We start from the raw sequence: 16,919 nt of genomic DNA on the forward strand, positions 1-16,919 counted from the left end.
CGAATGACTTGATGGTGAATAGGATCTAGCCATCGCAGCATTTGATTTTGTCAATGTGCTGTACAAACGAAGCAAAGACATGTTTTAAAGCAATGAACATCACCCCAGCGGGTGATGTTCATTGCTTTAAAACACTTGTCTCGTAACTGACATATATGAAGGAGGAAACTCAGTTTACTGTCAAATATCCATCCTAAGAACTTGACTTCCAATGAAACTGGGATTAGTGACTGTCCTTGTCGGAATTCTGGGACGGAATGAAGACAACGTCTGCAGCAAAAGTGCATACAAACTATCTTCTGCTGTGAAAATATGAAACCATTTGCAAGCGCCCATTTTGATAGATGGTTAATGGTGTGTTGCGGCTGCCTTTCTAAGACCCTCATATAACATAAGTGACAAAATAAGGCAAAATTCATCCACATATAGGGCATTACTTACTGATGAAGGAAGTTGTTCTATTATTGCGTTAACCCTGATTGCAAAAAGCATGACACTTAACACAGAGCCTCGAAGGACTCCCTTCTTGGTTATAGGAGAGGGCAGTTCCCACTTGTAAGACTGCTCATATTCCAGAGCGAATATGTGCAGACAAGCATATAGAAAAAGCTATTGACTCTAGAAGAGTCAAAATTGTTGAGCATTCACTCAATGATACGACCACATCCGTTCATGTTGACACAACCCAGAGAGTGTTGTGTCAATTACAGTCACACATGAGAAGCACAGACAGATGCAGTTGCTATATAACATTATCAAGTTGCAATCTCGTTTAACTCATAACTCGGTGGTAAAGATTATAATAAGTAATACTGTAATAAGTAATCTCACGGATAGGAGAACTGCTGCTGCTTGCAGACCAGTACTATGATGGAAAGGAGTATGATGTACGAGAGTGGTCTGAGAAGTTTTTGGCCTAACAATGAAAAAACGAATTTATAATTGCAAAATTATTTTTATTTTTCAACATAATCTCCTTTAAGACTAATACATTTATTCCTGTGATGCTCCAGCGGCATTACCCCGTCCCTGTAGTGGTCCTCAGTAAGATCTGCAAAATACCCCTCTACAGCTGCAATCACCTCTTGATTCAAAGAAAAACACTGACCAGCAAGGAAGAATTTTAGTTTTGGGAAGAAACAGAAGTCAGAGGGAGCCAATCTGGGGAACAGGGTGGATGTTCCAACAATTCACAGTGCAGATCTCTTAATTTTTTCATTTCCAAAACACTTTTATGGGCAGGTGCATCGTCCTGATGAAAGACGATTTTTTTCTTCTGCAAACCGGGTCTTTTCTCACAAATTTTTTCATCTAGTCTGGTTAAAAGATCGGAATAATATTCCCCAGTTATTGTTTTACCCTTTTCAAAATAATTAATAAACAAAATGCCATTAGTATCCCAAAACACCGATGCCATGACCTTTCCTGCTGATGTCTTCTTTGGTGTTGAACAACCGGCTTCTGTCCACTGTTTTTACTGCTGTTTGGATTCTGGTGTGTAATGGTGAATCCAAGTCTCATCCATAGTAATAAATCGACACACAAAATCAGTTTTATTCTTGTTAAAATGCTCCAAGCACTTTTCAGAGATTTTCATGCAAGTACGTTATTGATCTGCTGTGAGCAGAGCACAGCACCCATCTTGCGGCAAAGCTTTTTTATTTGCAACTCTTCATGCAAAATATATCCTACACGTACTTTTGAAATGCTTATAGTCTCAGCAATTTCATGTACTTTGACTCGCCAGTCATCCAATACTATATCGTGCACTTTGATCGATGATTTCTGGTTATTAACTTTCCTGGACGTCCTTCATGTGAATCATCTTCAAGGCTGGTACGGCCACGTTTAAACTCAGCAGCCCATTTCTTAATTGTTGAAAATGAAGTAGAAGAGTGCCCATAAACTTTTATGAACTTCGAATGAATTTCTTTAGGCATTAAACCTTCTTTTACAAAGAATTTTATAACCCACGATACTCAATTTTATCCATTTCAAGGGATACAGGCAACACTTTTGCTTCAGACAGCTGTATAAAACAAACTACTTGATAGAATGACTTGCAGTTTCACATGGATGCTTATGACAGATATACCAACTTAGAAAAAAAAAATCTTGCCGATGGTGTTGCCATGTGTGGTCGAGGTTGAAAACTTTTCAGACAACCCTTGTACTCCTTTCCATCTAGGATAGCTACTCCACCACAAACAGGACCATCTCAAGTTCTGTCCTTACGAACAAACTGATTGATCCTGGGCAGGCCATCAGGACTGCTCATCTGGCTGAAGCATTGGTACTCTTGCAAAGTCATGCAGGAGTACCAAAATTCCCCTTTCTGGATGTTCACAGGCTGCACTACACAGCAGCAGGGCCCAGCGAATAGTGATCTGGAAGAAAGGATGGTAAAAAAAGTCAGGAGAAATAGTGAAAATATGAGAAGAAAAGCAATGAAAAAAGAGAGGCTTCTGAGGCCCTGAAGCCCTGAGGCTTCAGGGCTTCTGAGCTATGTACCATCTCTCAGAGGTCCCCACAAGGAGGGGTGGGGTGAAGAAGTATGCTGCAAGATAGTGATCTGGAAGAGAGGATGATAAAAAAAAAGTCAGGAGAAATAGCATGAAGAATAGGAGAAGAAAAGCAATGAAAAAAGAGAACAAAAAGGAGCAGTACCATCACTCGGAGGTGCCAACAAGGAGGGGTGGGGTGAAGAAGTATGTTGCAAGGTACTTGCTGTATAGGTAATTAGAACATACTTTTGCCATAATTCATGCTGTAATTGCAATATATTACATGTTTATTTAGCATTTTTATTTTAAAATAATTCTTATTTCTCAAAATTAGTTAAGATCTCCCTATGTATTAAGTATAAATCCATTACTCTCAGTATAGTAAAATTTAAAGTACCAAAGGAATATTTCATTATAGTGAAAGGTTTAATATACAGCCTCCATAGCACAATTGGAAGAACAACAGGACATTGCACCTTTCAACTGGAAAAGACCAGAGTTCAATTCTTATCATGATGAGAGGAATTTTTATATGGGCTTTGTCAACTGAAGGTAAGGCAGATGATCTCATATACAAGTAGAAGGGTTTTCTTCCTCCAGAAACTTCAGTTTTTCATCCTGCATACAGGCAAATCAGCCAAGATAATAAGGTAATCAATCCGTCTTCTGGAATGATTTGTTTATTATTACAAGTTGGAAAATTAATTTCTCTTTTATGATCATTGTAGTTTTTAAAGAGGTAACTATTTTGCTTGTATAACAGTTGGGAAATTTTATCCATAAAGCAAGTGATTTTGCGTGTTGGCCAGCAATTCGTATGTCCTTCGTTTCTTTCTCCCCTTCAATGATAACGTCCAAGAGTTAATTAAATCTCATTCTGAAGAATTGAGTGATTCCGACCTGCTAAATTTAGATGCACAGCAGGAAGATCCCAAAGAATATGAAGAAAATTTAACCACTGATAAGTCAGTCAAAAGAGATTTCACAGAAAGAATTTGAAAATATTTTTCGTACAATCAAAGTTTTTAAGCAGCAATGATTACAGGCTGACCCTGATGAAGAGAGAAGCAGTAAAATTTGCAGAAGAGTAGAAGAGGAAATAGTGCCATACTGTTGATTGCATAAAAAAAAAAAAAAAAAAAAAATTAAAAAAAAAAAAACCGCCAAATCACGTTAGCTCAATTCTTTGTTAAGAAGCAGAATAATTAAATTTATATTCAGAATATGTTTTATTGTCTTTCAGCTTCATGGTTTTCCTTTAATTAGGCCCTGAGACATATACCTTAATTCTTTTATAAAAAAATTAAGGTTCAAAAAAGAAATTTGAGGAACAAATTATACATTTTCCCATAGGTTATTGTATTCGATTAGTGTTTTTGATTAGTGCGCCTGTTTTAAAGAAAGCATTAGGCGCACTAATCGAGGGATTGCTTACACAAAATGACAACATGAAAATAGAAATGTACAGAAATAATGAGAGACATAAAGAAGAGCATTATAAGAGTATGAAGTTATAAAAATGAAAATACAGAATTAATGTTTAATCTAAGATAATGTAACATTTTGAAAATGTCATTTTCCAGAAATCTTCATATATGTGTGAATGCAGCCTTCATTAAAATCAAAAATAAGCTGAAAACTTAGGCAGTCAGCTTTATATGATTTTACCATCAATTACAAAAAGAGAAGGGATACAGGTGATGAAGGGCAAGCCATCATTAGTCAGCCTAAAGGAAGGGAGAAAGTGGTTGATGCAGCTTGTGTGAAGAAGTCAGCTTCCTAATCTCCATTATTTGGTCCCTGTCCAATTAGGAAGCTTTTCCACACCGGATTCTGCTTTAAGATTGACTAATGCAAGATAGCTAGCTGCCTCCCTCTCCCTTCCTCTTTTTAATTGGAGGTGATCAATTATAAAGTTGACTGATGAAGTTCCACTACTAGGTACCAGTGCTTTTGATTTCAGTAGTACAGTATACACCTTTATCTCATTATAAAATACTCAAATAAGTGACATTATTGGAGATAACATTTGAAAATCAAATCTTAAAGTTAGTTTATTTTTATAATTTCATACTCTTCTAGTTCTTTCATTTCTCCCATTGTCTGCATTTGTACTTTATATTGCAGTCTGTGTGCTTTATGCATGGTTCCTGCCAATCCTTTTGTTATGTCATCAATTATGAATTAATGTGATTTCTTTTGCTTCCTTGAGAATAGTGTGTGCATGTAGGGGGAATCAATCTTTTCCTCTGCCTAAATTCACCATAGTGAATCTTATGCTAAAATATACTATTTCTCTGGTCCCCACTATAGTGAGTGAATTCAGTATAGTGCATCTGTTATCGTGAGAGTTGACTATATCTGTCATTCCCTTGTAAACTGTAATAATATTCAGCTAGTGCTAATGATATAAAATTTGGAAGGCTAATAAGAAAATACAGCATCTTCTAAGGAAGACTGTAGAAAGAACTCTACATTACACAATAAAGAACATGATCATTCTGTTGCCAAATGGAGAAAGCAAAGCAAGGTTCTTAATTGATAGGCAATAAGTTGCAGAATATTGTTGAGAAAAAGCTTTTTCTTTTATCAGGCAAAATAAAAAGTGATACATATAGACTTACAAAATTCAAAATATTGTATGTAATGTGTTTTTTCACTGTAAAATTTGACTTTTTTTTATAATTTTTTTTTTCTTTCGTTTGCAAGTTTTTAACAATGAACTGTCCAACTGATATGCACATGCAACAAGAGCATAATAATCAATGCATTCTTAATTTGACCAGAAATCATGACTGGTTCTTAGTCAAATTAAGAGAAGAAAAAAAAGCCTCTGGAAATTCATCAAAAATTATTCCAAACCATTCTGTGTTGTGCAGAAAGTACTGATATCAAACAATGTCAACATGGCAAGTAATGAAAATCATAGAGCAGTTGATGAATAGATTCATCAATGCTGCTGGCTGGCTGGCCAGCCACCAGAGAGGACAGGAAAAAAAAATTTAGATGGATTAAGGCTGCTTTCAAGAGAAATGAACTATTCTTGACTCAACACTTGCTGACATTTTGAATAGGCCAGCTAGTGCAAACAGCCCGCCTCATTTTTCAAAGATGGTATGGCCTCAGACTGTTAGCCATAATGGTTGGAAGGTTGAACGCCAATGCATGTGCAACCCAATCTGGAAAATGCAATGCTTCCTACACTCCTATTTTAAAAGACAAGATCCAAATCTCTTTCGATGCAATAACAACCAGACTGAAATTTACAAGTGGAATTCGAATATCATGCCACATCCATTCAATAATCCAGACTTTGCTCCAGTTTTATTTGAGACCTTACTTATGAAGAATTTATAAACACGTAAAGATATGATCATATTGTTATGTCCCTATCTTACGATTTTGTTTGTCTTACAAATTGCCTTCGTCTATATTCTTCTAACTTCTACTTTCAAGACATCACCAAATTTCCTACTAATATCTGAGTTATTGTTCCCCGTAGTATCCCTAGTATTTGTATTTTAACTGCGCCCTATGGGATATTTAGTTTAAGATATTTTATACATAAACAGAGAAAAGGAACTCAAATATCTGAAAGTGTAACTATTGCAGTCGTGACACTATTTCTTGTTACTCAACATTAATTCCTTAAACTTCCCGTTTCTTAACATTAATTCCCCGCGTGATTAGGCTCGAATGTTTCTAAGCGGTGCATTGGATTAGCGATATCAGACAACTTTTTTATCATTAAACAAAAGGTTTATTATTTCTCTAAACATGGTACATATCAAAATACTCAACTAAATTACTTACACACTAAAATTAGCTTAATACAAGTAGATGGGCTATGATTCGACAAAAGTTACTACGATCATGCCGCCACAAAATTTCATACAAAACATGAATTCACTTAACATGGACAAATTAGATTACCACACACTATTAGATTATTCAACTTCAAGTACACTAACAAAATCATTAACTACTCTAGCACATACTTATGACAAGTCCGATTCTCTACACATCACACTAGGCATTCAAATTCCTCAGGCTACTTGATTACTCAATTCACACTAATCAAACTCAATATTAACAAAACCATTTACTTCATTAACACAGAACTATGTCATTAACTTTCCTTTTACAATATAGTAGGCACTCAAGATTCTTAGGACAATTAATTATTCACAAAATATCAACACTAGCTAGCTTACTTTTAACACTCTCTATCAAATTCTAAAGTCCTATTATAATTTCTCCCTAATCACTTTAACAGTTCTGTATTATGACAATGGTACCTATCACAAACAACTTCTAGTTAACATAAGACAAATTTCACAATACCTTTCTTTAGCTTCACTTACGGGCCTTTACCTTCTACTGAACGAACTTGCTTGCATAACTTCTTGCAATTCAGGGCTATATAAACATCTGCGCGGTCGGCTGTACTACCCAAAACGAGGACATCGACATCTTCACAGTTTCCTATGACTCTATGGTATATTTCGCTTTCTACATAGGAATACGGGAACAGCTTTCCCGCTCACCTTCGATTCCTTGTTGTGGCATGAGGATATAAGCCATATCTCTCCACTCAGGAACACCGTGAAATCCACTAGAAAACCAAACTCACACCACCGCGACTATCCAAACGTTTCTTCTCCCCTGGCAAAAGGCAAAAAGGCCTCAAGCCTCCTTGACTATCTAAACGTCCTCCCCAAAAAACCAAAAGAGCCTACTCCTTGAAAAAGCCTTGAGGGGGGGGGGGGGGTTACCAACCCTTTTATAGCTGCTCCCCTAACGGCACCCTTTCTTACTTCTTTTTCCTGCCTCCTACTTGTTTTCCGTCTGTCTACCAATTGGGTAGCATTTTGCCGCCATACGTCATTTTGATCGGCAACTCGTAACGAAGTTTCTATCCGGGTATAGGCCCTAAGCGATATTCCGTTATTTCTCTTGTTAGCCTCTATCTTAACCCCCTTTTAAACCTTTTCTTAGAATTCTACTTAATGCTTAATCTGTAGCCTCTTACATAGCGTATTTCATGACTCATTCTTTTATACTTATGTACTTAACTCTTTCATTCTTAATCGCATTACTATATTAATTCTTAGTTAGCTACTTATTTAATACAAATTGCTTGTTTAGTCATAATACATCTTAATACATTGTTTTCTTTTGTTATCTTAACTAAACAATAGACCTTTACATTTTACTCAATTTATACTGGATGCAAGAATATTTTATTAATTAAATTATTCCTTTTATGCAGGGGTTTTTATTTATGTTATTTATTTTTCATGTTATACCATGATAACTGAGAATATTATATTCTCAAGATATCAGGTGTAACAATATATAATCATAATGCTTTTGTGATGGAATTCATGTATAGTGAGATCATTTATGAAAATATTTGCATTACAGACAATTTTGAGTAATAATAAGGAGATATTAATTTCATAATCTGCCCAGACAGATAGTGATTCAAATAATTTCAAATCATTGTGAAAAATGATGGAAAAAGTCGTTCATAAATAAATCTTAAACATAAGAATGAAAACTGTTGTAATGAAACATTATGCATTATGACCAAACAAACATACCTCATATTTACACTAGTTTGACACTAATCAGGGTTGAATTTTTGATTGTTAATATTTCAGCATTTCACAAGATCCATCATGCTAACTGCAACAAATTTGGAATATTCAAAGAACTATCACATAGTGTATGTTTATAAAAATTTGGCAATTTTGTCAAGAGTTTGAGGATGTTTATAAACATTGAAAGGAAAAGTTAACGAGAGGAACATGAAGTAGATAAATTTTCAGAGGCTAAAAGGAGAAAGAACACTTCCTAATGTTGAGTGAATAATTAAAGAAATAAGGACTTCCCACACATACACAATGGAAGACTGTAGGCAAGTTGAATGTAATGCTAGAGAGGACCTCAAACAACAAACAATGGGTATAGAATGCCATGGAGAACCAACAATAATACAGTTGACCCTCACTACACCAAATATTACTATAACAAATTAGAGAAAATTTCTGATAAAGCTCCTTTGGTGCAATGCTATGTTAAAAGAAGTACACTATAATAAACCACTTCTTTTATTTCTACAAGTTTGCTATAGTAATAGTCGAGTGTAATGTACCTAATGAAATATAAGAGTATGCAATCATTCTTCGGTAGTTAATCTGAATATATAGAAAAAAATATTCCAAATTATCACTTTAGAAAAAAATGTACACTACCTGAAATAAGTGCTGAAATTTCTTAATATCTGCTGCTGAACGAGCTAAAGTTCGTTTTGCAAGTAACACCTTATGATACTTTTGAAAATGTGACAAAGCACTCTAGAAAATATATCACAAAAAACATTTTTATATTACAAAAAAGTTTTCATATATTTTTAAAACTAATTTTACTTTATTTATAGTGAAATACATTATATGAATTATAGAATTACTTCACTGTACTGTAATAAATAATGAAGCATGAGCATGCAATGCAGAGCACGAGCAGTTTTTATTATTATTATGGACGACTCCATGGAGTCCTTAGACAATATTCACAATATTGTAAATATTGTCAAAGGATTCCATGATCAAGGGAGATCCCATCAAGCCAAGGTACCTAAGAAATATGAGGTGTTTAACATGAATGATTTCTTTCACCCAAGAAGTCGCTTTTTTTTAATAATTTAGACTTTTTTTTTCTTGGATCAATAGCAAAAAAAACATACATTCACTACCATTATTATGGCAAGTCTTGATTAGCAGAGCATGTGTTAGATACCCCCTTCACACAGGATTACATGGAAGAAAGCCATTACAAGTTAGAAAGATTATTTTTAGAGTAAGCCATAGATATGAAGCATTCTTCTCCCCTGAACAAGTATGGTTGCATTAATTTGCCAAAAATTTGGGAGACTTATCTAAGATTGACTCCTACATAGCTGTAATATTTCTTTTTTACAACATCAGAGGGGGTCAAATTAGAACTTTAGATCTTTTGTTCATTATACTTACTCATTGTCGTGTGTTAATTGTAACATGTAATGTGCTCTGAAGATGATGCTTCCAGTTAATAAATATATATATTTTTTATAATTTACTTGGTTTGGTATTATAATATCATTAAAATAAATTGTGATCATACGTTTGCATAATTGCCAGCCCTATAATTCCACACATTTGGCACTTTCCAGGTCAAGACCATGTGATATCCTTTACATCACCTGGTCTACAGAAGTGACCAACTGTATATTTTGTTTTACTGGCCACTATCTCATACTAGATGGCTTCAGATTTGCTATTTCACTGGCTTGCAGTTGAACTCCTACTCTCTTTGGTTACAGTTCATCAGCTATCATAATTCCCCCCATTCTTTTCTCTCTATACTCCCTGAAAAGACCATATGCTTCACAGTCTATCCCACTAATTTTATCATCTTCTGTCAAAGATGTCTCATTAATGAGAAATAGCCTTTGACCAGGATGAACTGACCAATGCCAAAATCTCCTTCCCCTTGTTCTGAATGCTCTTGACCTTAGTGCACATAAAGCCCCTTAAGCCCACTACTATCCTGATGCCTTATACTAACTATCCAATTCTGGTTTATTACCAGTGGTACTAACTTAGGAATTTTCTGCTCATTCTTACACACAACTGTATCACTGGTATCTGCGTACTCTCAAAACAGCACCCCCCCCCCCACACACACACATACAAAAAAAAAGGCTCTAGTTCCCTGATTGTGCACATTTACTATAACCAACAACACTTTTTCCAGATTCTGAACACCAACTTCAGAATTGCAACTGAAATCACGACAAGATGCTATCCAACATGTGGTTATAGACTGATAAACAAACTGTGTTGTTTTGCAGTGTGCCAAGCCAATATTATCAAACAGTAGATGGAGCAGTCTTTGCTAATTTTATAAATGAACAGTGGGAATCACAAATAATATAATAGGATATTAGTGACTGGGACAGTCCATGAACTGAAATATCTACCAAATACACTACTTCGAAAGAAGTCAACAGACATCCCATGAACAAGGTGCATCATGTCATGTAACAAGTGATACGATTGTAGCCAGTACAAATTGTTACATGGCACAACCTTGCTAGATGGCATTTTTTACATATTATCCTTTAGAGCACCCTGTGGTCATGTTCGGCGGATCATCCACTGTGGGTAGTACTTACACCTGACTGTGTGCTTCCATCCTTCCATCTCAGTATGGTATCACTGATTATAGACCTGGGGTGGCTCAGTTTGTCAAGAACTTGCCAAAGATAGGCCTGGAATATGATGCTCCCAAGTCAGTGCAACAATGTCTGGGTGAAATGGCTGTGAGAAGGGAAATGATGGAATTTGAAAGAGGCATCGTAATAGGATGCCAGGACTATCTGTTTGGCAAATTCTTGAAAAACTTAGTAATCCTAGGTCAACAATCAGTGATACCATACTGAGATGAAAGGATGGAAGTACAGGGAGTGAAATGCTAGTAATATCCACAGTGGATGATTCACCAAACGTGACTGTAGAGTGCTATGAAGAATAATATGCCTGTTTATCGGCTGTTAAGTTGAATGTGGAGTTCTGGACATTGACTGGAACAGGAATCTGCACAAAACATTCAAAACAGAGACTCACAACATGGGTTTCCATGGCAGGACCGCAATATGAAAGCCCCACATTACCCAAACCAACATGCAGCATTGCCTTCAGTGGTGCAAAGAGCAGGTACAGTGGGATGTGGAAACTTGGAAAGCTGTGGCGAGGAGTGATTGATGGGTGTAGCAGATGCCCAGTGAACATCTCTTACCAGAGTGCATAACTCTATGAAATTCTGAGGTAGCAGTGTGATGGTATGGTCCTATTTTTCCTGGTTTGGCCTCAGACCTCTGTGGTGCCACAAACAGTGAACTTCAAGAGGTATATGAACATTCTGGACAATGCAATGCTTCCTACCTTGTGGTGTTTCTACGGAGCTAACCATTGTCTCTTTCAGCAAGTAAACCATGTCATAATGGATTTGTCAACATGGATTTGTGAAGGGGCGCTCCTCTTGTTTTAGCAATATGCTAGCCTTTTATAATAAAGTTACAAGAGCATTAGATGAGGGAAAGGCATATACTGCCATTTTCTTAGACTTAGCAAAAACATTTGACAGGGTGCCACATGATAAGCTGATATTTAAGTTGCAGCACATAGGTCTGGATGTCAGATTGGTCAACTGGATTCAGGATTGGCTGTCCGATAGGTATCAGAGAGTTGTGTATGGTGGGACAGTTTCAAGGAGGCAGAGAGTTACGTGAAGTCCCACAGGGCTCAGTACTAGGACGTATATTGTTTAATCTTTATATCAATGACATTGCCAGTGGATTGCAAGGGGATATTCAGTTGTTTGCAGATGATGCGAAGCTGGGAAGGATTATTAGTAATAGTGCAGATGTGGTAGCCCTGCAAGAGGATTTGAATAAGCTAGATAGACAGGCAAATGAATGGGGGGTGTCGGTTTAATGCAGCAAAAGGTAAGGTCTTCAGGTTTGGGTGGTGAAGGTAACACAGAGGATTGCTGCAATAATGAGAAGGGCACACTGACCTGCAGAGATAAAAGGGTTATCATTCTGTTGTATAAGTCTCTGAACAGACCACACTTAGACTACTGTTCTCAGATTTGGTCCCCAGGATTTGAAAGGGATAAATTAACTGTGGAAAGGGTACAAAGCAGATAACAAAGATGGTTTCAGGATTGTACCATGTTAGTTATGAGGATTGGCTGAGGGAATGTGGACTGCAGAGTTTGGCAGATAGAAGGAGAGGTGATATGATGACAAGGGGCCATGGAAGTTACGGAAGGAAACTGTGAGCAAGAGGGTGAGGAGCGGTTTCTTTGCATGAAGGGTGGTTGAACCATGGAATGCATTGCCTGATGGAGTGGTGAGAGCAAGAACGGTCAATGAGTTTAAGGAGTGGTATGATAGACTTTGTGTTTCTCGGGGGGGGGGACCTCCCCTTGATGAGCCTTGATAGACTTTATGTTTCTTAGGAAGGATCTCCCACGATGAGCCTTTTGACTCCATGGAGGCCTGAATAATAATAATACTGCTGCTGATGCAACTGCATGGTTTGTTGACATGAACATCACCACACTTGACTGGCTTCCACAGAGCCCTGATCTCAATCCTAATGAACATCTGTGGGATGAACTGGAGCATTAGGCAAGGTCAAGGGACATCCATCACCACCACAATAGTCCATTACCTCATGACATGTCTGCAGGAAAAATGGTCCAAAATTCCAACTGATCACTATCATAAACTTGTGGGAAGTATGCCCTGTAGGATTGCTACAGTCATCACAACAAAAGAAGGTCCTACATCTTATTAAGGAGGATGCCATGGCTGTTTGTTCCTCAAAATAGTGTCAAGGACTAAAAAAAATAGTCCTTGACACTATTTTTTTTTTAATCGGTTTCAATTGTTTTGATATTTTAGATATATCAACTGATGAAAAAAAAATCTCAACTGACTTATTTCCAATTTTCTTTTAAAAGGCTTCTGGCTTTTTATTGGCAAAGATTAGCAATTTATACAAACTTATTATTTCTGCTCCAAAATTACTGTTTTCAACTCTTCTCTTTGCTATAGTAATGGTAGCAGACAGCATAAAATCATGGTGACAATCTTTGTTCAGCAAAGTAGAAAATATAAAAAATCAAATCTCCTGGATTACATTCTACAGCCAAAAAATTTCTATAACAAGAAAACTTAGACCAACCTGTTTTATTATAATCCAAAATGAAATGCTTACCACATCATCTGACAGGGATCTGAAATATTACATTTTGATTAAATTAATATTTCAGATCTCTGTCAGATGCTGCGGTAAGCCATTTCATTTTGGAGTTATAATAAAACCCTAAGAAACGCAGCTGTCCTTGACATTTTCAAAAAAAGTATTTTATTATGGTAAAAAAAAAAGAATATATTTGGGGAGAGGAAAAATAAGGACTCAACATTTTTAAAGTAAAGCTTTTGAATGGGGGTCATGTGAGGGTCAGGAATACAGAGAACCAACTGGGGCTTCTGACCTAATATCCAATCCTGACCCACACATCCAGTTAATAGGCATCTACTGGGTAATATAAAATTTCACATTTGACATCCGTAGACAGCGTACTTCACATGGTTTTGGCAATGATGTCTTCTGCTAGAATTAGTGATACGGTAGCAGATTCCCTTTCCACACAAAGTCTGTAGGACAATCACAAACATCCATGCCCATGGTGGGATTCGAATCCACAGCCTCTTGGTTGGAGAGCAGACACGATAACCGCTTGGCCAACCAGGCCAGCCATAATTAATGCCAGCAGCACACAGGGTTCCCATCAAGTACTAACTGGGCTCAAGTTTGCTTAACTTCAGTGATCAGACGAGAACTGGTGCTTTCAAATCGATCTGGTCTTCACGTAGTGCATCCCGTTAATAGGTATCGACTGGGTACTGAATGAATTAGGAGGCTGGCAGTTTGGGACTTAGCTGACCAAACTACTCTCTATTGGCATAAACCATGAATGAATATGATAGTACAACATGAGATTTCATGCTGGCTGGGACATCGCGAGGAGGTTAAACAAGGCCCCTGCTGTTTTCGTCAGGGAACCAGGGCAAATAGTGAAAAGCCAGCTACTGAAAAAAAGCTCCAATTCAACATCTAGAAGAAGAATAAACAACATCAGAAGAACTGAAGATAGGAATCATCGATATAAGGAGTGTTAAAGGAAAGGAATTCAAACTTGCAGAAGAACTAAAAAGTACCATATTAACATAATTGGCATAACAGATAAAGAAAGCAAAAGTGGGTGAGATCTTACTAAATATTAAGAATAGGATATTATTTACAGACAATAATGATCAAGGAAAGTAAGGAGTAGCGATAGCATTCAACCCCAAACATGAAGATAAACTTGATTGGAAGACAGTTTCAAGTAGAGTCATGTGGGCAAACTTCAAAATAGGGACATGGACAATGAAACTTATTTGTACCTATGGTCCCACAGAAGGTTCTTCAAAGGAAGAAGTGAAGGAATTTTTGGAGTCATTAGAACAGGCAGGTGACAAAGAAAATGGATAAAGTGGTCCTTGGAGATCTCAAGCAGGGTAGGGAATGAATCCCACCAGGCATATTGGAAAGTTTGGGGAAAATTTAGAGAAAAGGGCAAAGCTAATAATAATGGTAAGTATTTACTGAACATCTGTGCAGGACATGGACTAGTCATTGCTAACACCATGTTTCAAAATAAAGATGTGTAAAAGTTCACATGGAGAGAAGACACAAGAAATAAGAACACCACATCAATAAGAACATGCTACACCTTTGCAATTGACTATGTCATTGTTGATAGTGATATCATGAGGCTCATTCAGGATACAAGAGTGTACAGAGGATTTTATTATTTGATACCTCCAGGGAGTCCAAGACTCATTGAGGGAGGGCACCAACTCTACAACTCTCCGTCTCCACCACTCAACCTCATCCACCAATTACATCCTCTATGTCAACGCCATCTACTGTCCATCACCAGTACTTTCACAGACAATCACAAACATCCATGCCCTCAGCGGGATTCGAACCCACAGCCTTTTGGCTGGAGAGCAGATGTGCCAACCACTCAGCCATCCATATCCAATCTGATGTGTTTTTTGTCCCAAGTCAAGTCATTTGTTCCCTATTACAATTACCAAATCTTTTTGTTCGCTTACTTCTCATATCCAATGCCTCAGTCACTCTACTCATTCTATCTCCCGGAAAACAAACCTCGTGCATCTTCTCATCCAGCACACCTTTAATAAGATATGTATTTCCATACATATCTCAAAGTCTCTTAACTTCATTCTGCATCCATTTAATCTCTTGCCTCATCTTAACCAACTCAACTTTCAAATCCCGCATCACATTTTCATGTTTGTGTGACATTCACATTTCCATTTGAAATTGGAAGTGACCATTACTTAGTTTACATTGCAGAATAAAAATGGATTTCCTTACATGATAAAAATGGATATCACACTGAAAAGAACAGTATGTAAGAAAGTTTTAAAAAGAATTAAAGTTGAGTAGCTTTTACAAGTAAATTGTAGACTCGACTATACAAACATTATTGAAGAAAAAATGCAACAAATTGAAAACAAGAGCCAAGCTTTGGAATCTCAGTAGCAAACTCGGCATGGTTTGATTCAGCTAGGGAGGTATGTGGTGAAGTTGTCTGCAAGGATAAAAAAAATAAGAACACCATGATGGACACAAGAAATTAAAGAAGCAGTTCTTGAAAAGAAGAAAGCATACCAAAAGGTTCTTAGCAAATAAGTCAGAAAATGCCCTAAAAGATTAGAGAGAAAAATGTAAGCGAGCTAAGCTATGTGTAAATAGCTAAGAGTCAAGTACACCGATGTGTGTGGAAAATAAATATCAGGAAGATGGCAAAATGTTCTGGAGGCTATTGAAGAAGATTAGAAATGGAGGAAAGAGTACTGTCAAAGGAATCAAAGATGATAAAGGTAACATGAAAACTGAAGATAAGGATATCCTACATATCTGGAGTAATTACTTTGAAAGACTGTTAAATGAACCAAGCAGTGACAGAATCATACTAGAAAATTTTCAAGAGGAATGCAAGAAGTACATATCAATATTTGTGATAGAGAAAGCTGTCAAAAACTTGAAATGTAGTAGAAAGCCAGCTGGAGTAGGAGGTATAAAGTTTTGAAGTGGCTACACTGCATAATTCAGAGGGCCTGGTCAAAAGGTCGAATTCCCAATGATTGGAGTAAAGATCTCATAGTACCATCTATACAAAAGGGAATAAAACAATGCGAGAATTATAGAGGAATTTCTCTACTAAGTGTTCCAGGTAAGATTTATGCTAGGATACTTGAAAAGACGAGAAAGATTGAGGAAGAGAATCTTGGAGAAGAACAAGCTGGGTTCAGGCCAAATAGAAGAGTTATCGAGATCAGATTTTTTACTTTAAGGCAAATAGTTGAGAAATCGTGGGAATATGAGAAGGATCTGCACTTAAGGTTTGAAGATCTGGAAAAGGCTTATGGCAAAGTACCCAGAGATAAACTTTTCAAAACACTACAATTATATGGGGTAAATGGAACATTAGACAGAGCAATACATAGACTATATTTACATTTTCAATTAGAATTGAAGGAAATACAGGAAGATGGTTTGATGTAAAATCAGGGATAAGACAAGGATTCACATTATCTCCATTCTAATTTATCATCTATATGGATCACATTATGAAAGAAAGAGGCATCAAGCCTGATATTAGAATTGGAGATGCCAAACTTAGCTCTTTGCTTTATGCAAATAATGCTGTACT

At 36.7% G+C, this 16,919-nt stretch overlaps 1 protein-coding gene across 1 annotated transcript in view; it reads right to left on the reverse strand.

The window, feature by feature from the left end:
- Positions 1-16,919, reverse strand: part of LOC150101699 (cytochrome c oxidase subunit 7A, mitochondrial-like) — a 42,847-nt gene that overhangs the window by 11,674 nt on the left and 14,254 nt on the right. Inside the window, exon 2 of the mRNA XM_090400860.1 lies at positions 8,765-8,866. Within this exon, the coding sequence (XP_090256986.1) occupies positions 8,765-8,866 (102 nt within the window). The remainder of the gene's footprint in view (positions 1-8,764; positions 8,867-16,919) is intronic.

Source organism: Typopeltis vanoorti, chromosome 11 (genome assembly GCF_054136105.1).
Source record: "Typopeltis vanoorti isolate ZY-2024b chromosome 11, IOZ_Tvanoo_1.0, whole genome shotgun sequence".
Taxonomy (NCBI): Eukaryota; Metazoa; Arthropoda; class Arachnida; order Uropygi; family Thelyphonidae; genus Typopeltis; species Typopeltis vanoorti.